Consider the following 24,792-nt stretch of genomic DNA (forward strand, 5'->3'; position numbering starts at 1 on the left):
CACTGTTCTTTTTTTTTTTTTTTTTTTTTTTTTTTTTTAATATTATCCCCTTTTCTCCCCAATTTTCGTGGTATCCAATCGCTAGTAATTACTATCTTGTCTCATCGCTACAACTCCCGTACGGGCTCAGGAGAGACGAAGGTCGAAAGTCATGCGTCCTCCGAAGCACAACCCAACCAAGCCGCACTGCTTCTTAACACAGCGCGCCTCCAACCCGGAAGCCAGCCGCACCAATGTGTCGGAGGAAACACCGTGCACCCGCCCCCCTCAGTTAGCGCGCACTGCGCCCGGCCCGCCACAGGAGTCGCTGGAGCGCGATGAGACAAGGATATCCCTACCGGCCAAACCCTCCCTAACCCGGACGACGCTAAGCCAATTGTGCGTCGCCCCACGGACCTCCCGGTCGCGGCCGGCTGCGACAGAGCCTGGGCGCGAACCCAGACTCTGGTGGCGCAGCATAGCACTGCGATGCAGTGCTCTAGACCACTGCGCCACCCGGGAGGCTGAGTAATCACTGTTCTGATGTCCAGAAGTTATTTTCGGTCATAAGAGACGGTGGCAGAAGCACTATGTACAAAATAAGTTACCGTCAAAGCAAAAAAAATAAAAAATACCACAATTGGTTAGGAGCCCGTAAAATGGCAGCCAAACCATGTTGTACAGTTTCAACCTGCTGTTGAACTTCTTTCTTCAGAATGATCATAACAGTAAGGTGAGTTTTAAAAGTAAGATAGGCCTGCTATTTTGATGCTAAGTGTTGGATATGATTTACCATTTCATTTGCATTGATGGGAGAGTGGTTAGAGGGACAATAAAGCCCTGAGTACCAGGCCATTAGGAACTGATGGTAGTTAGCAAGTTGGGTACTACCAAAGCATGTCTAGATGGCATAAGAGGAGATTACCAGTTACGTGGAATTGTACTGGAGTCATGACCTATGACTGCTAGTGTGGCGGTAATACCGACACCACAACAGCCCTATCTCCACCATGTTACACTCTGTTGCCTTGGTGCAGAACATTCATCTCACTGGCTATTCCTGCTTTATAGAATCATATAAAACAATGCACTGCTTAGTGATCTAAGCAGAGGACAAATCAACAGAGAAAGAAAATACGTGATGTAAAGGAAGTGGGACATCTATTACGTGGAAGGGGAAGAGTTTTTTGCCCGCTACCTTATAAGTGGTGCAGGCGCATACACACCTACCCTGACAGTCACATCAATCCAATCACACACATAGTCTACAACACAGTGTCATGCACAGCAATATCAGACGGATACTGAGTAGTACGAAGCAGCTCACTGCTTGAATCACCATAATTTCATAAAGGAGTGAGACAGCCCTAATGAATAATTCACCTTGCTCTCTAACTAATGTCCACCACCACGTCTAGGGTTTTCTTCACAAACCACGGAGGGATGAGAGGGAAAGATCAAACCTGACTTCAAAGGCCTTGTTAGAGATATGTAAGAGTGGAGCAAAGAGCCCCTAACACCCTCTTTCTCTACAAATGACAGACTGTGGATGAACCATTTATGACAGTCAATCAGGGTTGCTGTTTGAAAATTTGGAAATCTCAAGAACAGTGGCAAATGTTGTCAGGTTAAGCTCTTCTTGAGTGATTCACCTTTTGCCACTACTTAGGCCCTATTGGAAGAGATGGAGAAATCTAAACGCTTCTGAAAACTGCTTGGACTTTAATTGAGAAGCCCATGGAGCAGGACACGCAATCACACAGACACACAAAAACCATGTCACACAACAGAAATATAGTACATTCTATTATATTATCTTTTATACGTTCCCTAAGCACTCCAAGGTTAACTAACTGAACAACAAAATATGTATCCTATTTGGGACTTGAGAGTACCACAATTTGACAGAATCACACAATTGATTGCCCTGCTTGCAGAGAAATACTTCTTAACAATATGGTGTGACTCATAACTCATAATAAATTAACTTCACCCCCTTATCTCATAAAAAACTCGTATTGCTTTAGGAGTGGCATCTGCACAATGGCCAGAGAGGAGAAGATCACACTATACTGAGGTCTTCTAATCTAAACAATCTTAAGTGACCTGCCACTCAAACACTTTGATTGGGGAACTCCAAATCAAGGTTGAATGTAGCACCTATTGTAGGTAGCTCGTAAGACGTTACAGCATCAGCATGAGTAATATCCTTTCATTTACTATGTCCATACAGGTTTATACTCATCAAATATGTTCAAACACAAATGTGTGTTATTAAATGGAAAATGTGTTGGTTGTTTACCTCAGCAAAATATAATAAATTTCTTGAAAATGAATATGCCAAAATATATTCTATGCCACGATACAAGAAAAGTAATTCCATAAAAATCAATTTTTGTTCTTTCTGCAGAACAGGAGGGATTTGTTATTGTGTCTGCTTGAGGTTTTCTTGCCGTTATTATTCTGTCTCTCTGTGAGTTCTAACACCAAAGGGAAGGCACCCTCAGCGCCATTGGCAAAAATCGTGAGACACGGTTTTCAGGGGAAAAGAGCCTGTGACGCGACTTCCGCTTTTGGATGTGGTCTTGCTGTTTACTGTCCCTGGTGAAACATATAGTGGATGAGCTACGGCATGTTTGCTAGCTTGCTCTCTGAAATTGTTTCTATCCGAAATATTAACAAGGCGAAACTCTCAACATGAATTCCTCCTCCCCAATTGCTGGATTGGTTGAACAGTGCAGAAGAGAACCTCCCCCGACAGTTTTTTAAAAAAATCTCTTGTCGTGACCAAAATGTGGGGCATTTAGTTTCAGGCATTTCTTTTACGCCTGCTACATTAGGTTAAGGGGAAGGTGACAGGCAGGCAGCAGCACTGATGGCGCCTACAGGATCTGCTCTGTATGCCTTGTCCTTTCCCTGGTCACTGGTCTCCAAAACTCAATTAATTGAAACAACCTTGTAGTCGAGCACCCACTCGAGTGGGTCATTAAAGGAGTTAGAATGAGTCATTAAAGGTGCAATTCCGCTCTCTCTGGCAAACTTTCCTCCCAGCTCTGGCACCTGTGTGTGTTCCTTCAGCGAACTCTTAAGTCTGGCTGTTTGGCCATTTAAATAGATATCCCAGAGGACCTCAAGGCGTACTTCACCAGAGTACAAGAGCTAGCTGAATAGAAAGACAGAATAGAAAGGTTCATTGCTTTTTAGTGTGAGGTGTACCATAAAATCTGGTCATGATGTGTGGGAGTATACAGTAACAACATTTCGGGGGAGATATTGAATTATAGATTCTTGGAACTGGGAAAAACATCACTCCCGGCATTCTTAATGTCAGATGGGCGGTTTTATAACTCAGAAATGTTGGGAAATTTGTTTTTACACTGCAAAGCCCCTGGGAATCGAATAAAAACTGGGCCAGAATATGTCTCTTCATTTTTCATATTTTGGTTGACAGAAAATGTAAATAGGCATTGTTTTTAAACAGAAATGCTTTGCCACTTGTTGGGGAGTGTATATAGGGAGCTGAATGTATGCCAAATGCCCTTTGCAGAATCATCAAGGCAGAAAATAAATGGGAAACCAGAAACATAAAAGATTTATGACGGTCATTAACTAGTTACCACAGCCACAAAGTCATAAACCGTGCAATTTCTACAATTTATCTTCTTAAAATGTAATTTCATACCTAACCATAATCTTAACCATAAACTTAACAACACTGTTAACCTTATGCCTAACCCTAACCTTAAAAAATACCAAAAAGCTAATTTTAGTTTTCAGAAATGTTGACTTCGTGGCTGTGGTAACTAGTGGAAACCCTATATGACCCCCATCACCTGTGAGCTCCCATACTGTAGGGAGGGACCACACCTCCATGCTTGGTTTCAGCTTTGCACTGCTGCAGTAGGTATTCGGGGTAATGTCACTGTTGTAATTTAGGTCTGGTCTGGTGGCTCTCAGGAGATGGAAATGAGATCGCAAACATTACAAACTCTCCAGCTGTGCTTTGGGAGGTTCAGGGCTGACACAGGGTGCATTTCAAATGCCTCTGTGCTCCCCCTCAGCCCCCAGGTAGAGAAATAGAGCCCAACCAATACCGACAGACGTTGGCAGGCGGATCTTAAGGAAGCTAGAATGATTCTTAGCATTTTCAATCAAAATGTTCCCTGGGATTATAATACTGGACTGACATGAAAGGGCTCTTTAATTGTATTTTTTCAAAGAGCAACAAAATAACAGGTAAAGATGAAACAAAAACAATCTAAATCGGCTTTTAGAGTGTCTTAAATTATAGTGTCACAGTCACGCCACACCTACACATCCACATATCTCAGAGCAATGAAGACTCACTTAGAATTTAGCATGTTACAGCACTTTAAAATGGATGAGATGGGGAGAGCCACGGTGATGGGTAGGTGAGGTGACAGAGGTGCAGCCAGGTGGTATGATATGGGTGAAGGCTCGGGCCAGATTATACAATTCCCAGTGACAGCAGAGGTTTAGGGGGGAGCAAGCTCTGACAGGGGTATGGACCTATATTGCAAAACCACGCCACCACATTCTTGACCATTTTGACCAAGACCTGCCACACAGACTGAAAGATAGACAGACACAGACACACTCTCACACACAAACGCACCCACGCAAATATACACACACATACACACACCGTTCATATTGCTTGTGTGAAACTGCAGAGCTGCAGCGCGCATGGCTTATCTGGCAGAAAGTCTCCTCTGCAGGGAAACAGCGGTTATAAATAAAAGAGAGAAGAGGAAGCCTTGGAAGCTTTTCTTGCACACTCCTCACAGAAAGAGAAAGACGGGGACCTTACGTAAGACTCAAGGTCCCGTCACCATCTCAAGAACAACCTTCTAAAAAGGGGAGGATTAGCCTAGACAAAGGTCCCAACACATCAGAGAAACACCCACGGTGTCATGCTCCCATTCAGAGAATGGATCTGTGTCTTATCACCAGATGGGTCAAATAAGAAAGCATTTTACAGTCAGTTGGCTGATTATTAACAGACTGAGTCAGAGAAAGGGGGAACTGCATAGAAGAAGCAGTGCGTTCTGGGATGCAGTATAGTGGAAGGTGATTGGCTTTGAGGGCGAGAGAACAGATGGGACAGGAACACAGAGCATAACAGAGCAGAGTAGAGCAGAGCTGGACCAAACAGCTGAGTGTGCTTCCTCTGAATATTCATCCCCTCTTCCCTTCTCTCTCTCCCTCCCTGGCCCTGCTTCTTTCTCCAAGCAGTTTTGCGTCTCTCTGATTGAATATATCTGATAGAAACAGAAACACAATGGGCCCTGGGCCTTCTTTGCTTTTGCAGGAAAATATGTCCTCCTTATAATCTGCTCAGAGCTCAGCACGCCTCCTCAAGAGATATTTCACACAAGAATAGGCTGGCTCTGTTCCAGTAGCATTACTGTCTCTACTGCTCACTATATTCTTCATACCGGAGCACTTCCTTTAGCCCCTCCCCTTTCTCCTCCCCCTCTAGATTAATTATGCAGCTCAATGCAGCACTCAGAGTCCGGGAGCAGCTCTGCTCACCCGATTCACCCCTTCACACCACTACTACAATACACTACATCCTCTCGTCTCCCCCTTTCTATCTCACACTGTCACTCTCTCCCTTTATCTCACTCTCCCTCTCTCTTTCTTTTTTTCTTTAATTCTTCCCTTGTGTTGTGACCAAGGCTGAAACATTCTTCGCTGGAAGAGTGCCAATACACACAACACACCCTTACTCACACACACATGCACATGACAGTGCTTACTTCGAGCGACAGTGTGCGGGTAGCCTGACATGCCATATAAGACTCATGCTAAGATTGATGCTATCTCTATCGCTCTCATTTGTCAAGCTATAAGAAAAATGTTGATACTGCCATATGGCATTCATTTATCATATTAATCCTATGGCCTCTATTTTTGTATGTCGTTAAGGCGGGGCTAGTGTCAAACGAACGTTAGTTTGCAATTTTGTCATTTAAAAACTGGCGCACTAGCATTTTCCAGCCCTAACACAAGGTTTGGCAATTTACCTGTCTTATATCAACTCGCTTGCACTCAGATGAGGGGGGTGGTAATATTTGAGGGGTATCCTTAAAAACATGATCCAAGGTGCTAATTTCAGGCAGCACTGGTAGGGATATTTAAGACCAACCAAAAGGTGGTTTTAGCGGTAAAGCAGTTGGTTATGGCATGAATTTTGACAGCGGAAATGCAGCCTATCCAGCTGTGACACACACTGCCCATATGTGCATGGAACAAGAGTAGCCTAATGTGCTTTTGGTGCATGTATACTTCTCATTTAGAAACATAAAACTAATGTTTTTTCCCCCATTTTGTTTAATTTGATTAAAAACCAAGCATAGCCTCACCTCCTCTCAATTATTATTTTTCTGCCCACAGTAGTCAAGACTGTCAATAAAGGGTTTGGCTCCTGAGACCCCTTGGAAATAAATCTTAATCACCAAAGCTTTATCAAAATATCAAGTTTGAGAGGAGTAAAACAGTGTACTGACATTTCCTTTTTATCTATGCCTTGTAGGTGGCCCACATTATTTTAGCCATGCGGGTCCCATTTTGGACGTTCATAAAACCCCCTCCGTGATGTCAGCTAGGTGTCCATGCCCACCATGAAACGAGAGATTAGAATCTTGGTGAATACCGGTGAAGCTCATATTTAGAAGTTATCTGTAACCTGTAAAAATGTATTGTTTTCCGTTTCATATGTTCAAAACCCAAGCCCTCCCTTAGGCCTACTATAACGAAGGCTGGTTCAACAGCAATGTGTGTCTTTTTTATCCTGGCAGTTTTATGATATTACATTTTACATTGTTTTTCATTTAATTTTATTACAACCAAACATATTCAAAATATTCACCTTTATGGTTTCATGGTGAGAATGTCCGTAGCACGCTTGCAATTCAACTTCTAGAGATGTGTCATGTGTGAATGCGATCTGAACTGTAAGATGGTTCCGATTATGTTCATAAAACATAGGCCTATTTCGGAGCAGTATAATGATGAGTGGACATTCTCGCTTTCTATTTATATTGGATCTTTGTCCAGCTACTGTGAAACGTTTGGATGTGTGTTAAACCCTCCATAGTCTGCATTGTTTTAATATGATATGACCACGGGGAGAAATGCGGTGCCTGTAAGTTTGACATATCCCATTTAAAACAAATTGTTGTTTCGTTTTGTTTAGAATTTGTTTCAAATTATTATTTTTAGGACTTATCAATAAATAATTGACAATGTGTGGTATGTTCATGCTCAGCCATAATATAATGTACAGTAGGCCTAGCCCCTACATCAGTGTGAATACTATTGAAGACATGCAATGACTTAGAACAATGTGGACTGCAAATGGAATCAAGTTAATGTATTTAGCAAAGATAGTCTACATTTTGTTATTTAGTTTCTATAAGTCATTTAACAAACTATAACGGACTAACATTGGCATTGGAGTTGATTCCAAGTAAATACATAAAAAAACATAAATACACAACTTGAAGCATCCACATATTTCATCATGGAGCACGTTCTGGTTGGCCAGTGGGGGGGGCTAAGCCTCGACACACCCACAAACTTGTTTATTCATCAAAACCCAATAATTGTGATAGTGAAAATAGCTCAAATATGACACACCCCTTAACCTATAGCGCTACCGCCTGCGCTTAGATTAACCATTGTGGTAGGTTTGTTAAAATACAGCCCTCATTTGAATTTATGAGAGACCAGGATGCTCTAAAACACACAAAGCTTAGCAAAGCAGCAATTACACACCTGAATAGCCTAAACATAATTGGACCAAGAGAACCCTGTGTTTTCTAATGCTTTGATCTCCAATTTATTTGAGGACTGACTGGGGAGAGTCCACTCTATTAAAAGAAAGCCCTTTGATATACAGCGGGTAGAAACGTGTTTTATAAACTACACTACTTTGCCCTCAAGACTTCACCAAGTTAAATCATTCATTTCCAGCATCGGATAGGCTTTTCCAGACATACATTTCCGACCTAGGATGTGTTCAGACATGCCTGTTTGCTCTTTGCAATGTAAATCTGAGGTAACAGATTCAACAGAAATGAGAAGCTTAGTGTGGTGTGCTGTAGGGAAACAAACTTCACAGTCCAAACACTCACCCAGCTAGGCATAGCAGACTCAAGCCCTCCTCAAATAGAGGAACACTGACTGAACATCAAACCCCTCAGTGGAACTGATAACTCTAAACAACACCAAATACACAGTCAGTGATATGATGAAAGTGTTACACCAACATGATAGTAACCAAGATAAAATACAGCAGATAAGCCTCTCATGCAGAAATAACTTGGATCTTTAATTTCCTAGAATAGCAACCTTGTGTATCGCAACTGTGTAAAGCGGTTGCCTGGACAAGGTATCCCATAACTAGCCTACATCTGTTTTAATTCAACATGCATTAATGTGTAGAGTGGAAAGTTGACCACTCGGCTCAGTGTATACTTAACTAAAAAGCCAAAAGAACAGTGCATGTCAACAAAGCGACAGACAGATAGTAGACAAACACAAGTCCTTTCTAGCCATGTGTTTATCCCTTTATTGTAGTCATTTCAACATGTCCAGTAAGAGAGCTGGCTTTATTTGAAGGACATTAGGCTAGCCTATCCAGGGACAAAAGCATGTGATGTGTGCAAATGTTCCTAATAGGAGAAACATAGCGGGGGATCTGAAAGATGATGTACCGTACCATACAGCAGTACTGGGGTTATCAGCTACATTTGGCTTGCTTGGTCCTGATATGGTTAAAGTATGCTTGTACAGCGAAAAATGACAAAATCCTATGACTGAATATAACAGGTAACATTGGGTAGAACTGAATGTGTAGTAATGATTGGCTCATATAATCCAGAAAAGCCTTCCATGAGATGCATCTCCCGGGTGGCGCAGTGGTCTAGGGCACTGTGCCACCAGAGTCTCTGGGTTCGCGCCCAGGCTGGGCTGGGTTCGCGCCCAGGCTCTGTCGCAGCCGGCCGCAACCGGGAGATCCGTGGGGCGACGCACAATTGGCATAGCGTCGTCCGGGTTAGGGAGGGTTTGGCCGGTAGGGAGGGTTTGGCCGGTAGGGATATCCTTGTCTCAGTATGTAAAAATGTAATAAAATGTATGCACTCTACTGTAAGTCGCTCTGGATAAGAGCGTCTGCTAAATGACTAAAATGTTGTTGTTTTTTATGTAAAAATGTATGTATTGTCTTGTGTAGTCCATTCAACTCTGAACATTCAATAGCACACTTCAAGCACCCAAAAAACAGCACAACAGAAAACATCTATCAGCTCAAGTGGAATGGAGGAACATTGTGTTGCTGATTTTTTGGTCGATGTACTGTTCGTCAGCAAGCAGTCAGGTAGGCAACCCTCTATGTCGCTCTGCTATAGGGGTCTTTTCAGTGCATGGAACCGGATGGCAAGAACACGGCAGCGGCTAGGCACTGCAATGTGCTGCAGTGCTCTGAGCATTGTACAGCACACACACTCTCTCTCTCTCTCTCTCTCTCTCTCTCTCTCTCTCTCTCTGTCTTACTCTCTCTCCTCTATCTCTCTCCCACTCTTTCCTCTCCCTGTCATACTTGCATCATCTGTCTCCCTAATTCTGTTGAATTTTTTTCTTATGTCCCCATCCTCTCCCCTTTTGTTCTCTTCTTCCTAATAATCCCCTCTATTTTTGCCTTTCCTCCACCACCCACTTTCTATCCTATTCTCGTGCTCAGTCTTTGACTGTCTTTGGTCCTCCTCCCCCTCCCTTTCTTACACACACATACATACAATATCCTACAGACACATTTCCCTTTGGTGTGTGAGGAGGTACCCTGGTCCTGGTTGCTAGCACGGTACAACTGCAGTGTTATCTGCTGTTCTCTCCTGTTCTCTCCTGTTCTCTACTGTTCTCTGCTGTTCTCTCTTGTTCTCTCTTGTTCTCTCTTGTTCTCTACTGTTCTCTCCTGTTCTCTACTGTTCTCTCATGTTCTCTCCTGTTCTCTACTGTTCTCTCCTGTTCTCTACTGTTCTCTCCTATTCTCTCCTGTTCTTTACTGTTCTCTCCTGTTCTCTACTGTTCTCTCCTCACCAGTGTATTTATCAGGCTGACACTTCATTCAGGGGAGAATGTTCACCTTAATCATTTGTTATGTCCTCTATTTTCCTCTATTGTCTCCTGTACTCTTTCTCAGAGACTGGCAGCAGTACAGAATGGCTGGAGAACATCACTGTCCTGAACATTCCTTGTGTCCTTTTGCATTCACTTTTATCCATTAAGAGCCTGATATTTTCTCAATATATGGCTCTGGATCCATTCAGTCACTCAGATTCCTCTCTCTAATGTAGTCTTATCATTGAGATCTATTTCTAATAGAGTTTTGAGTTTGTTTGACAAATGGCTCACAGTGCATCTCTATGGCTGACATGCAGAGCTAAGCACTCTGCTAACTGTGGTGTCAGGGTGACAGCAGTGTTGGCTCCGCTATATTGCCTACGCCATCAGTACCAGGGGCGCACTAAATGCCCCGTATCACACAATCTGGGACAGGGGGTGTCAAACTGAGAGGATGAGCGAGGACAAGACTCCAGTCAAAATCTGCCCCTTCCTAAGGTGCTTGACACCAAATCTACCCCTTCATGAGGTGCTTTATACCAGATCTACCCCTTCCTGAGATGCTTTACACCAGATCTACCCCTTCCTGAGGTGCTTTATACCAGATCTACCCCTTCCTGAGGTGCTTTATACCAGATCTACCCCCTCCTGAGGTGCTTTATACCAGATCTACCCCTTCCTGAGGTGCTTTATACCAGATCTACCCCTTCATGAGGTGCTTTATACCAAATCTACCCCTTCCTGAGGTGCTTTACACCAGATCTACCCCTTTCTGAGGTGCTTTATACCAGATCTACCCCCTCATGAGGTGCTTTACACCAGATCTACCCCTTCCTGAGGATCTTTACACCAGATCTACCCCTTCCTGAGGTGCTTTATACCAGATCTACCCCTTCCTGAGGTGCTTTACACCAGATCTACCCCTTCCTGAGGTGCTTTATACCAAATCTACCCCTTTCTAAGGTGCTTTATACCAAATCTACCCCTTTCTAAGGTGCTTTATACCAAATCTACCCCTTCCTGAGGTGCTTTATAACAGATCTACCCCTTCCTGAGGTGCTTTACAGTCCTGGAGGATTATTTACTTGAGGAGGTGCTCATAATGGACACTAAAAACATTGCATTTGGGACAAATTATTAGCTAAACACTAAATCAATTAAAATCAAAGCACGCACCCCTGAGGGGCCCCCGTGTTGAGGATCAGCATGGCAGATGTGTTGTTGCATACCATTACCACCTTGGGGCAGCCCATCAGGAAGTCCAGGATCCAGTTGCAGAGGGAGGTGTTTAGTCCCAGGGTCCTTATCTTAGTGATGAGCTTTGAGGGCACTATGGTGTTGAACGCTGAGCTGTAGTAATTGAACAGCATTCTCACGTAGGTGGGAAAGGGCAGTGTTGAGTGCAATAAAGATTGCGTCATCTGTGGATCTGTTGGGGCGGTATGTAAATTGGAGTGGGTCTAGGCTTTCTGGAATTATGGTGTTGATGTGAGCCATGACCAGCCTTTCAAAGCACTTCATGGCTACAGACGTGAGTGCTAGGGGTCGGTAGTCATTTAGGCAGGTTACCTTGGTGTTCTTGGGCACAGAGACTATGTTGGTCTGCTTGAAACATGTAGGTATTACAGACTCGGCCAGGGACAGGTTGAAAATGTCAGTGAAGACACTGGCCAGTTGGTCAGAGCATGCTCAGAAGACAAGTCCTGGTAATCCGTCTGGCCCTGAGGCCTTGTGAATGTTGACCTGTTTAAAGGTCTTACTCACATTGGCTACGGCGAGCGTGATCACACGGTCGTCCGGAACAGCTGGTGGTCTCATGCATGCTTCAGTGTTGCTTGCCTTGAAGCACGCATATACAGTTGAAGTCGGAAGTCTACATACACCTTAACCAAATACATTTAAACTCAGTCTTTCACAATTCCTGACATTTAATTCTAGTAAAAATTCCCTGTCTTAGTTCAGTTAGTATCACCACTTTATTTTAAGAATGTGAAATGTCAGAATAATAGTCGAGAGAATGATTTATTTCTTTCATCACATTCCCAGTGGGTCAGAAGTTTACATACACTCAATTAGTATTTGGTAGCATTGCCTTTAAATTGTTTAACTTGGGTCAAACGTTTCAGGTAGCCTTCCACAAGCTTCCCACAATAAGTTGGGTGAATTTTCTATGGGATTGAGGTCAGGGCTTTGTGATGACCACTCCAGTACCTTGACTTTGTTGTCCTTAAGCCATTTTGCCACAACTTTGGAAGTATGCTTGGGGTCAATGTCCATTTGGAAGACACATTTGCGACCATGCTTTAACTTCCTGAATGATGTCTTGAGATGTTGCTTCAATATATCCACATAATTTTCCAGCTCAGACACCCATACATATCCGACAAGACAAGCCACCAGGGCTCTCTTTACAGCCCCTATGTCTAGAACAGAGGCTAGGAAACACACAGTACTATGTAGAGCCATGATGACTATATAGAACTCTCTTCCACCTCGGGTAACTCAAGCTAGCAGTAAAATCTTATTTTTAAAAATTATAAAACAACACCTCACGGAGCATCACGGACTATGAAGAGACACACACACATTGTAATATTGTACATTTTATATTGATATTACATTTGTATTATGCACAATGTATTGTATGATGTATTGTTTTATTATGATGTTTTACTTTATTCCTGTTTAGACCCCAGGAAGAGTAGCATAATGCCTAAATGACAAACAACAAAATTCGATGAGGTTTGTTTTCATTACCCTTAAATTACCAAATTCTCATTGAGTATTTAAGTAGAAACTACTCGTGAATATTGAATCTACTGATATTCCGACATGCATGATTTGATTATCCATTACCTGTCTCTTCCATAAGAGTGATTGGATAGTTGGAGCCATACTATTTCACTGTGCAATCAGTTTTTCTCTAGCTGCTGTTGTGATTGGTCCTCTGACTGAAGACTGAATACCTCCTTGATTCCACCAGCTGTTTTACCCTGATTACAATATTCTTAAGATTTTGGCCAACAGCGAGATATCAGATGTTTCAAATCCAACTATGTTAATTTATGATAAGTACTTTTAGGCTCCTTCAAATTTCAGTGGTTCTCAACTTCTCACAGTTTCAGTCTTAGAGGACAGCAGCTTATACTGGGGCACAGTGAGGGGTATCATTGCAGTGTTGCCATTAGGCGCCTGTGCTATTTGAGTGTCTTCCTCAGCATGATGTCTCTACCCTGCTGGGAGTATCTCCACCTCATCCTCAGGATAATGTGAAGAGGAACAGTCTTCCATAACGCCATGGGTGGCAACGTCATTAAAGTGTTGTTGGCATAATAATTCACCTCATCTGCAAAATATACATCAGCTCATACATTACTCATTTTCCAGAATGCTAAATCTAAGTTTATTATGAATAATTTGGTAATTTTTGTTAAATTAATGTTAGACTCACTGTAAGTGTAGCCTACACAGTAGTGGGCCTACCTCACAAACTGCATGGTTATGACGTTTTCCATTTGAAGATTATTGCTCTGACTGTGTTTTCATGTGTGATTCATCGTGGCCACTGGCAAGCACAGGAAGGGATGTGATGATTGTTGAAGTTGCTCACAGAATTGGGTAGGTACTACTCGTCAGGTACAATCGTCTCTCATTATGGTACTGGGCTGGCAGTGGTAGTGTAAAACAAAATGCTGAGAACGGGACACACTAAAATAGTTCTGCTGTCTCTCAAAGCAAAAGTAATTTGCTGTAAGAGCCACCATGCTCTAGAAAGGCAAAGATACATGGATAGTAAACTGGGTTTTCTCCCTGCCTGGTCCACAACTGCCATATTAGATTGGATAAACTCACAAAGCTCCTATGGCATCTATGGGAGATTGGGTCTGACTACTATAGAGCCAGGATCTAGGGGTTAACAGCTCTGGTCAGGAGAGAATGGGTCCCTTACCCTCCCTAGCTTTCCTCCCTTCCTGCCTACTGTCCTTACCACTGGTACCTTCCACTTATGAGGACTTGAGCTTGTTTGAAGTGCTGGAGCCCGTCTCCATCTATGGTTATAAAACATCCCGCCCAATTCCTTTTAGCAGTATAAGAAGAGTGCTTTTCCACAGAAGATTTTTGCAGCTGCTTTTCAATGACAGAATGAGGACATGGTCTGTGAATCATTTTAAAACACAGATTCTTCACACTACTCTCCCAAACTAACACAGAACTAACACATTTATCTGGTTTCCAGATAAATAGCCTACAACTGTGGATAGCAGAGCTGCTCCTTCAAAATAAAGAGCAAATCATTCAAATATAATCTTCACTCATTCTACAGTACTATCTATAATGACACATCTCAAATATTTTAGAAAGGCAAACAGATGAAAGTAACAGCGCCCACTGCTGGCAGGTGTAAATTATTCACACCAAAACATTTGAAGGTCATAAAAACATCAAATTACCCTACAATGACCAAAAGAAGTGTAAATACACTTCATGAATGATGTTAGTATGATGAAAATCAATTTTATATTTAGAAAGCACTTCATCCATCTGTTACAGAATGTGTCCAGTAGCCCTTCATAAAATCTTTAAAATTCCCTTGGCCTTCACTTTCCTCTGCGGATCCTACTGTGTGACCACTGACGGGTGAGAGCGAAGCCCTCCTCTTTCCCTGGAAGGAGACCCCTACAGCCCAGCCTACACTCCCTGTCAGATAGTTCACTGTGGCTGCAGGCACAGACTAAGGAAAGTCCCTGAACAGCAGTGAACCCGACTAATCAGGCTCCACACACCATTCCTAATGCATGTGTTATCTAAGCAACCCAAATGCATGCATCACATCACAGAGTTTTCACATACGGCTGCACACAAAATGAGAGTCCACACATACGAGTGCACACACCATCCCATTTCGGGACTATCATTTTGCGTTACATATATTTCACAGTGAAATGATACCCCTGTCCCCCACCTGACCTCAAATTTGAACCATCAACATCAAACTGTTATAAAATGTTTTTAGTACATTCTGTCAAAAGCCTCAGATGTCCCATGAAACTTCAAGTTTGCTCTGAATTCACCAAAACTACATGGTTATATTCAGTCCCCCTGCCACACACCAGCAAGATGCTGAGGTTTGGGGAAGCTCCGCTATGGACTGAAATGGGATACTGCAGCGCTTGACAGCCGTGTGCACAGAGAGTAACTTGCCTGGAAGCATTAGAGAGTCCCGCTCTAGCCTTCCCCCACCCTCTCTCTCCTTCCCTGTCAAGTCTCAATTATGTTAAAATTAAAAAAGAAAAAAAATCTCCAAATTAATTACCAATGATTTACTTCCCATATCACTTCATGTCATAACCCAGTGTGAGAAACATATGCTCAATTATATCAATTAGATATTGAAGAAAAAATAGATAACTTCAAAAGCATCCCACCAGCCCAACAGTAGATGTGAAAAGCAGCATACCTTGGGTGCTGGGTCTCTTCCTCCTCAAGAAAACCTTCTCTAGCGGCTTCAGGGCACTTTGACATAGACAGAACAAAAAAGACAATGAAGAAAAGAGAATAAATATTCCTTCAATAATTACTTTCTCTTATTTCCAGTGTTAGAATGAATAAGCCTGGACTACTACAGTATAGTCCTAGAACACACCTTTCCTTAGTCCTTCTGTGGACTCTTGCCTCACATCCACACACAATCACCCTAAGACTGGAGTACTACAGTAAATTGATAAAAATCAGCTCTTGGGAGGGATAAAAACTACACACTCACTGCAATTTATTTCTTGTCCACTCGTTCTTCTGTTTTTTTACTGCTGTATCTGCCTGCGCCGCCACCTCATTGGCTAAGATGCTCTTCAATAACGTAAGCTCTCTGTTTTAATTGGGAGGGGGCAGTTTCATGGTGCATCAGGACCCCTCCCGCCTAGCTCTTCTCTTTTTTTTCCTCTGAAGCGCCCGTGGAGAAGAGTGCTGAGCTCTGCAAATTCATACACAGAGCGTAAAAAAGAAGGGGAAGCGAGGATGGAAGGAGGGAGGACATGGAAAAAAAACTGAGATTGAGTGTTAGGAGGGAGGGAGAGCTAAGGAAGAAATCAATGCCATAGGACAAACACACCGAGATAGGATGCAGCATTTTGCCAGGGTTAGGAGGATTTTTGAGACATAAGCAAGGACCACCTCTGCATGTCTGCAGTCTGTGATGAACCTCTGCAGTACAGTGGGGTGTCAGAGGAGTCTGAGGCCAGATAAAAGGGATATTTTCCAGGGCTAGCGGAGCGACTAGGTGGCTCTGCTGCAGTGTGCAGTCTAATTGCTGGGCAAAGGGGGATGGGAGGAGGAGGGGGTCGGATGCAGTGATGCCGAAGCACAGTCTTCCAGCCAGGAATACAGAGGGAGGCAGCCGCAGTGTACACAGCGGCTAATGCATTTTCCTCATGAATTATTGGTGCACCAAAGAAGGAGGTATAGGGAGTGGGTGCCAGGGGGCAAAGACTGAGACTGTACACTGTCTAGCTAACTACTGTAAGCTTGTGTTATCACAACCAAATGTATATTTATAATTGTTAACTTAATATGCTCTTCGTTTCAAGTAATGTTACTACAGGCAATCCATCGAAAGGATAGATGGTTTGGTGTAGATTCGAATCAAGTTTCATGATGTACAGGAGGGCTTTCCCATATTACACATAAAATGGATCTGTGGGTTTGAAATTGTGGTGTCAGATTCCCCACCCCCACTCTCCATTACATCTGGTGCCTACATTGTCTTTCAGTTGCGTTAGTGCAATATACTCAAGATCAATATTACATCATACAATGCCATGGCCATATCTGCACCCTGCTGTGTTGGTCATAGAATTAGAATCACATTCAAGGTAGCTTTCAGTCAACAGCATTTTTATTTATTTACCTTTATTTAACTAGGCAAGTCAGTTAAGAACAAATTCTTATTTTCAATGGCGGCCTAGGAACAGTAGGTTAACTGCCTTGTTCAGGGGATTCGATCTTGCAACCTTTCGGTTACTAGTCCAATGCTCTAACCACTAAGCATCAAGCTTGTGACTCATGAGCAATGCCTGAATCACAGCACAGTGAATTAAGCATAGTCAGTAAATGAAGAGATAGGTAGGAGTGACTAGATGTATTTGTGAAGATCATATGCCCTCCTGTATTGTATGATGGGTGATATAACTACATTTAGTCATAAGGTGAATATGCTCCAATGATGGCATAACACCATTTACACTAAGCAGGCAATTTCTGTATATTACACAAGAACCACAGGTCTAGTGAAAGGTGTAAAACAGATTTTATTATCTTGTGAAATTAAAATCACAATTTACTTTTTATTATTCATGCTCGTGTAAGGTACTTACAGGGTTACAAAAAAAATCAACATTACAGGGTATTTAAAATCAGCATATGACAAAAAGCAGTACAGAAGAGAAAACAATCATTGGTGCCCCCTTCTGGTGGAGAGAATTACAATGAATATGATATTGCTACTATATAGGACAGTAATTAAAGTGCAAAATATGAACATGTAATTTCAGAGAACAATTAAACAGGGGTAAAGTAGAGATGAGGGGGTATGATTTCAAGGAAAAGTGTGTTTATTCTCTTTCAAAAGTACTGCCTTGCGCAAACTTTGTACAGATGCATACCAGTATGCTGATATATTGTCTGTGAGTTTAACGTAATTTTGTTTTACAGAAAACATAATTGGAAACTTGGTTGCCCCGTGGACTTGGTTTCCCTGTAGGTTTTACAGGGAGGGTGTACACAGTGATACTGATACTTGTGGGCTGGAATACCTTCTCAAGCATCTTTTCCACTTTGTCCCAGCTCAGTCGATCAAGGCCACAGCCAATGCTGTAGAATAGAGGGATAGAACATTTAGTCATACATCAAATGGAAATGATTGACATGTTAAAATAATTTAATGACACCTTTTTATGTGTAGAATGTATTCATACAAACCGAGGCATTGATATTGCAGTTACTCCGTTTTTCAAGCAATGAGACTTCATGTCCTCAAGGCTCTGCCTCAGGCTGTCATAGGTGGGCTTGTTGCTGTACTTTTCCTTTGTTATCTGTAATAGAGCAAGACACAACAAAAATGCTTTAAAATGTTTGTTGGTTGAATGAAACTAACAAGGCAACTGTCTTACCAGGTAGTACACAAAACGCTTGTGTCCTTTCAGTACAGCGCATTGTCCTGGCACCTTCTCTGTGAAGTAAAGCAAAATTAGTGAACAGTGATCTTGATCAATGACATGGGCTTATGATATAAGCCATGCTTTTCCAAATTCAGGGCTCATTTTAAAATTAAAAGGGCACATCACAACAGACTTCCATTGCATGCAGTGCGTAATAACAAATAATACATTAATAATACATTATACAGAACAACTCACTCTGTTCCTTTAGCTCAGCCACTCCACCAAACTTTTTCTTGAACATAACTGCGATGCCAGCCCCCATGTGGCAGTCTTTGCTGATACAGTGGGCCAGGGCCTCATCTTCAGGACCGGAGAACAGGTCCCCCTTCACATGATGTAGGCTCCAGATGCCTTCTGCAGGCTGGCCAAGAGAGAGCAGCATTACACCACAGAACCAGTCACCACTACCCAAAACCACTATCCAAAGAGTTTTGGCATAAAAAGTGTCTAGCTTGCTAAATAGGACTGTTCACAGTAAGTAACAACATATTATAGCCATTGATTACATGCCATTCAACGGTATGGCAGCATTACCTACTAGCTAACTAAGGCGTTTTCATGCTGGCCACTTACCTTCGATTTGTCAATAGAGCGCACTGGCTCCACAGATGCGGTTGACATTACTTTGGCAGGTGAGCTGTAGTCAACCAGGTGGGACGGATGGGCAATCTGTTTTGTTAATCTGCGAGGGAAAGCAATGCTACTGCGAGCAAATTAAAGTGCATTGATTATTTAAAGCTGCATTAGCTAGTTATATCACTACAGTCACAGCTAGCTATGCAGTGTCTCCCTGACCCTAGCTTTAGCATCTACAGAGCCGGCACATTTGTCTGAAAATTGCACACGGCAACTAGCTAGCTATGGTGCATTTTCCCAAATGTATCAATTTACTTAGCTAGTGTCGAAGTCGTTAAATTTCTCTTTCAATTTCACCAATGTAGGTATTATAAGGGTTAGAACTAGATGGGATCCAGTTTTTGTCAGATTTGACTTTTCGTAGTTTAGAATTTACGCCGCAGGTTGGGATGATTAGATCAAATGAAAAGAATAACCAACTTTTGACGTTAATTCGACAAAAACTGGATCCCTTCTAGCATATACCCTCTAGCTAGCAATCTACTTCTTCTTTGCCACAAGGTGTAAGTAAGCCTATCAGAAGGCAAGGAGATGTTGACGCTTCTTCTTGTTCTTCTTCGATGGTATTATCGTGGTCCGCAAATATAAACGTTCGAGGTGCATGCTGCCCCCTGCTGTGTCAGCCTACTGTTCTGGCTTGTGAATTAATTACACTGTGACACACAAAGAGGAGGGAAATAAGAACGAATAAAAATTGCCCTACCAACTAACCCTACACCCATTAAAATCTCACCACTATTCGACTACTTTGGCTCTATCTGATCCTATGCCAGGCCGTCAGCCTGAGAGGGCATTGTTCAACACACCGTGCTGTAACTATTTTGCAGTAACATTTTGTACAGCCAAGCTCTTTTCTGCAACTGCCACCACAACATCTATTTTCTGTAATTTATGTTCCATTTCTGCGGTACAGTTGATAACCATGGGTATGAATGCTAAGAAGCTAATCTTACTGAAGCACATGTTATTCCTATCACTCTCTATTGGCCTCGGGCTACTCACAGGTAAGTCTTAGGATCCCTCGCCCTGGACCCATCTTCCTCTACTACTCTCTTCACTGCCTCAGCATACGACACCTTCTGTACTACTCTCACCCTAGCAACCTCGACATGCCTTTCTCTCACCGGACACTTCTGATCTCCAACAACATGGGTACCCCTAAAGTTAACACACAGCTTTTTCCACCGATACCACACATTCCTTTGTCTCCTGCACACTTCTCACATCTAGGAATCTCCCTCTTACACACTGCTGCAACATGACCATAAGTTTGACACCTAAAATACTGTAAACATCCTAACTTGACTTTGTTGGGTAAAGACAGTGTCTTCTCTGTTTCATCACGCTCTCCACCGGGTCTGCATCGCACCAAACGCTGTGCATCACAAACACCGGGAATCAACACTCAACATTCACGCCACACCAGTTATCACTCCTTTCAATGGCGCCCTGCTCCAGGGAGTAAAGACAGTCACAGGTCTTGTCCCAAGGTGCATGGTGCAGAGTGCCCGCTCCCTCTTGGCGGAAGACACACAAATATCATCACGAGTCCACTTCGAGTTACTTTCACCGATTCAACAGTCCCCAACCTCTTCTCCACCCAACCTGACACCACATATGGATCCACAAGAAGGAAAGGATCCATTCTCTCAAAAAAGGCTCAAACCCGCACATGGCACCGCAGGTAATAAATCCTCACTCTTGTCAGGTTACATTTTTTCTCTTTGTACTTGACTAAAATCTTCCTCACCACACTGCTTCCCTCTACACTTAGCTCCTTTCCTTCTTCCTTGATGTCCATTTCCACAAACCTCCACGCACTTTCTACTCCTTCATCCGCTGTAGTAGCAAATGGTTCAAATGGTTCTTGTATCTTGAATTTGCCGCCATGTCTTGTCGACTCATAAAGCTCTACCAGCCGCAATTATCTGCCGCCTACCGCCATTACTCAAGGTGAAGCTGCTTAAACCTATCCAATCATTTAATATCTACAAGTACCTAGAGGTAGGAGGAGCTGAAGGTTGATTCTGCTCCTGCTCCAGTACCTACCTCCACCATCCATTCTGGAATGTGATGAAGTGAATACTGTCAAAGATGGGCAGTATGATTTCCATAGTGTCAGGTTATTCATGATATTGTGATGTACGAGCTACCCTCATATACTCTGAAATTGATAGTGCATTTATTCAGGGTTATATAATAGACTTACATTCCATAAAATTGGTTTGTTTATTATACATCTTCATACACATTTACTGTTCAACATACACAAAAGGATTTGTTCTACAAATGCAAAAATTGTGCCAGATATGTAACAACCAAGTCTGCTACCGGAATACTATATTATTGTCAGATCTAACCATTGACATTTTTCCCTAGCAAAACATAATTGCAAAATAAACTTTACGATCTGCCACTGCATGTTGTCTTTCAACCATATAGAGATGGAGAAAACTGGTCACTTTTACTTTACACTGCACATACAAAATGAAATCATGGTCAGTAGAACACACACATAACCATCAGTGGGAACAGAAACGCGCAGATATGTACACATTAGGGATTTCAAAAGAGAAAACAAAGAAAGTTATAAAAGAAGCAACAAGTTATGGTGTGTGGTGTGCAGGTTATGGGGAGAGAGGGTATTACAGCAACGGTTGCCCCCTCTGCTCAAGAGTCCATAGTCCCCATGGGTATGGTGGTAGTGTCAGCCACCACCTGGGCACAGGGGCAGGGCACAGGATAGTTGAAGCTGCTGGTAGATGGATTCAAATTTTGATTGAAAGAAGTCTATAAACTTATTACAGAGGTTCAGCTTCAGAGCTCGCTCCAGAGCTCTTGCGTCGCCATACACTGATCCAGTCCCCAGGGTTGACGTCCATCTGCAGCATCTTCATCACCCACTTGTCTCTCGTGGCCCCGTCGATGAACTCATCCAGAGACAACTCCCCTGAGGGAAGAGACAGTTAGCATTACTCACTAACTACTGAAACCAAACACTGTTTACACCGAGGGAAAAACATTACTAACACCCATTGTCCAATGGTCCAATTTTCTAAATACTTTAGAATTTTACACACAATAATGTGTTACACAGTCATAATGATATGGAATCACAGTGAGAACCTGCTACATCATTACATTATTAAAACCACAGATCAAGCTGTCAGAGAACAGTAAGAGGATAAAGAAAGCGTCCTCACCATCTCCGTTTTCATCAACCAGTTCAAATATTCTGTCGACCACTTGATCTGGGGTCAGGAGGTTACACTGCATCCAGTTCTCCATGACAGGCTTTCTTCAGTCTGTAAATGGACTGAGAGAGAAGACAAGCAGATTTTGGAATGATATCCCATATATGTATGGGATATCATAACTGTATTTTATGCAGTGGTGGGCCGTCAGGGCCTGCAAGGCCTTCTCTGCTGGCCTAAACATCATCAGAATATATATATTTTTTTAAATATATTTTCCCACAAATATGTATTAAATTATTCCCCAGAGTAAGAGTTATACTCTTCATTTCATAGATTTCCTCTTGGTTGCACTGCTTCCAGCCCCAGGTTGAGATTTGGAGGGCTGGTCTTTATGTTAGATCTTTTATCCAATCATATTCAGCCATCATGTGTTGCCAGGGGTCTAAAATCTGCCCTCAGGCCTTCAGAATCAACAGTGCGGGCGCTTGTAGCTTAAAGTGAATGGAAATTAAAATTTTGTGTCAACCAATCAGCTTTAGAGTTGGCTATTATACGCCTGCTGGCTGGCTCCAGTGTTACACAGGAGCCAGCTAGCAGGCGTAGTGCGTCCACGTCTTTTGATTGGATTACCAATATTGAGAGGCAGGTCCTATGGGCAGGTCTATGCAGATCTAGGAAACTGAATTTGATAAACGAATTAATTCGCGTTCTACTAAACTGTTTTTTCAACCCACAATGGCGGAAGGAGGAGAAGATATCGAACTGGTCGAGGATATAATTATAACGCCATTCTCAAGACGAACTTTTCAAGAAAAGTTAGACATTGTAAGGAGAGGTCGCCCGACGCCACAAAGCCTGTCACAGGCGGGAAAGGGGTTCGTTCGCTCGCCACTTTCAAAGTTTCAACTACGAGCGCTGTCAATTGCTCACAGGCTCCGAGAAGCACTGCAAACTGTACTGCTGGGAATGCCTATTATTTGCAAGTGATCGATTTGGTGTTTGGAGCCACACTGGCTTTGCAAACTTGAGTTGTCTGTTAAACACTGTTTACCCAAAAATGTCAATTTGTCAATTTCAAGGTGACGCAACGCCTGGTTATACTGCGTTTCTGTCTAAATGTATAGTGTCTAGAGCCATGGCATAATGATGGTAATAAGAGGTGGATTAATTCGGGTGGGACTGTGTAGTACCTCACTGAAGGCCTAGGCCCCAGGCCCACGGCACGCCACTGATTTTATGTAATCCTACACTAATCTTTGAACGTCTGTTACCTCTACAATCTCCAGCAGCTCTGTCTTGTCAATGCAGCCACTTCCATCTTTGTCGTACATTTTGAAAGTCCATTTCAGTTTATGTTCCAACTTGCCCCTCAAGACCAGGTTCAAGGCTGCAACATACTCTAGAAAATCAATTGTATTGTCCTGCAAAGGAAAGAAATTATAAAATAATATTTTGATACTCATAAAGAAATACAGAAATTAAGATGTTCAACAGTTATCACTTGAATGACATGTGGACACTGTGGCCCTCAAAGGCCCCCATCATCTGTAGCTACTCACTCCGTTCTTGTCAAATGCGCGAAATATATTCTCAATGTAATCGGCCGCCTCCTTGTTGTTAGTAACACCGAAGAAGCTCTTGAACTCGTGCATGAAGAGTGTTCCACTTGGGCACTCCACCACAAACTTCTTATACCAGTCCTGCAGCTCTGCAACATCAATTTCCTGGTCTGAATCACTCTCCTCACTCAGTCGCTGACCCATCACGGAAATAGTTCTCAAATACTGTGATGAGCCTCTTTAGTTGAAGGTGTTGTCGCTCATGTTTGATTGGACTCCTCAGTTGAAGAAGTTGTCTCTCATGGTTGAAAGTTGTGTCAGTCAGGGGTGTAGCTCTACTCTTTGGACATTCCACAAATTATTTTGCTCTTCCAACTATGTGCTCATTTCCATCACAACTGCAACTTTTTAATCAGTCCACTGTGTCTGTACTATTACTGACATTTTTTTAAATATTTCCATAAAGGTACCACACATAAACAAAAACACTGCGGACAGAAACAGTGAGTTACTATATTACCCCTTGTCTGACCATTCTCCACTGATGGTAGAGACTGGGCAAGGACTGATGTAGATCACATGACACATGGGATTAGGAATACATGCCTACTGTCTGGATCAATTAGTTCATAGTGAGTTCTCGAGAAGATTTGCTATTGTCCATCTTCCAAGAAGTCCAGTCAGTCCAAGGCAAGTCAACCTGCTAGAACTACTGCAACAGACAGGCGGTGAACAAAATAATAGGTATAAAGATGTTAAACTGCTAGCTGAACTGCTAATTTAGACTACTAAACCTAAAAGGAAGAGCCCTTGACTTGACATTTTTCTTTGATCATGGTAATAGTGTGACATGAGGAAATTGAAATCAGCATACAAGTCATTGTAGAAAAGGTACAGGGCCAGTTTCCCAGACCCAGTTTAGTCCTGGACTAAAATGCACTTTCAATGGAAACTATCAATTGAAAATGATTTTTTCATCCAGGACTAGGTTTAATCAGGGTCCAGAAAACTGTACCATGTCATCTCTACAGAGAATTACATTGAGCCATATACAGG

General features: G+C 42.5%; 2 protein-coding genes and 1 pseudogene across 6 annotated transcripts in view; all 3 read right to left on the reverse strand.

Annotated features, from left to right (window-relative positions):
- LOC139557463 (synaptotagmin-2-like) overlaps window positions 1-15,965 on the reverse strand; it is a 99,814-nt gene extending 83,849 nt beyond the window's left edge. For 3 of the 5 annotated variants that reach the window (XM_071372286.1, XM_071372289.1, XM_071372283.1), the window contains exons 1-2: window positions 15,773-15,886; window positions 15,587-15,642 (exon numbers count right to left, since the gene is read on the reverse strand). The gene's annotated coding sequence lies outside the window, so the exon portion shown is untranslated. Of the gene's footprint in view, window positions 1-15,586; window positions 15,643-15,772 lie in introns of all 5 variants that reach the window. The other 2 variants (XM_071372285.1, XM_071372284.1) reach the window with 2 other exon arrangements.
- Window positions 15,966-17,412: 1,447 nt separating this feature from the next.
- On the reverse strand, window positions 17,413-19,539 carry LOC139557448 (ADP-ribose glycohydrolase OARD1-like). The gene is made up of 5 exons (XM_071372263.1): window positions 18,918-19,539; window positions 18,540-18,705; window positions 18,294-18,352; window positions 18,103-18,215; window positions 17,413-17,994 (listed from the first exon to the last, which is right to left on the reverse strand). The coding sequence occupies exons 1-5, from the start codon at window positions 18,963-18,965 to the stop codon at window positions 17,814-17,816; spliced, it is 567 nt and encodes a 188-aa protein (XP_071228364.1). The 5' UTR covers window positions 18,966-19,539; the 3' UTR covers window positions 17,413-17,813.
- Window positions 19,540-21,651: 2,112 nt separating this feature from the next.
- LOC139557450 (guanylyl cyclase-activating protein 2-like) lies at window positions 21,652-23,998 on the reverse strand (annotated as a pseudogene).
- Between the last annotated feature and the right edge of the window lie 794 nt (window positions 23,999-24,792).

This window comes from Salvelinus alpinus, chromosome 28, assembly GCF_045679555.1.
Source record: "Salvelinus alpinus chromosome 28, SLU_Salpinus.1, whole genome shotgun sequence".
NCBI classification, from domain to species: domain Eukaryota; kingdom Metazoa; phylum Chordata; class Actinopteri; order Salmoniformes; family Salmonidae; genus Salvelinus; species Salvelinus alpinus.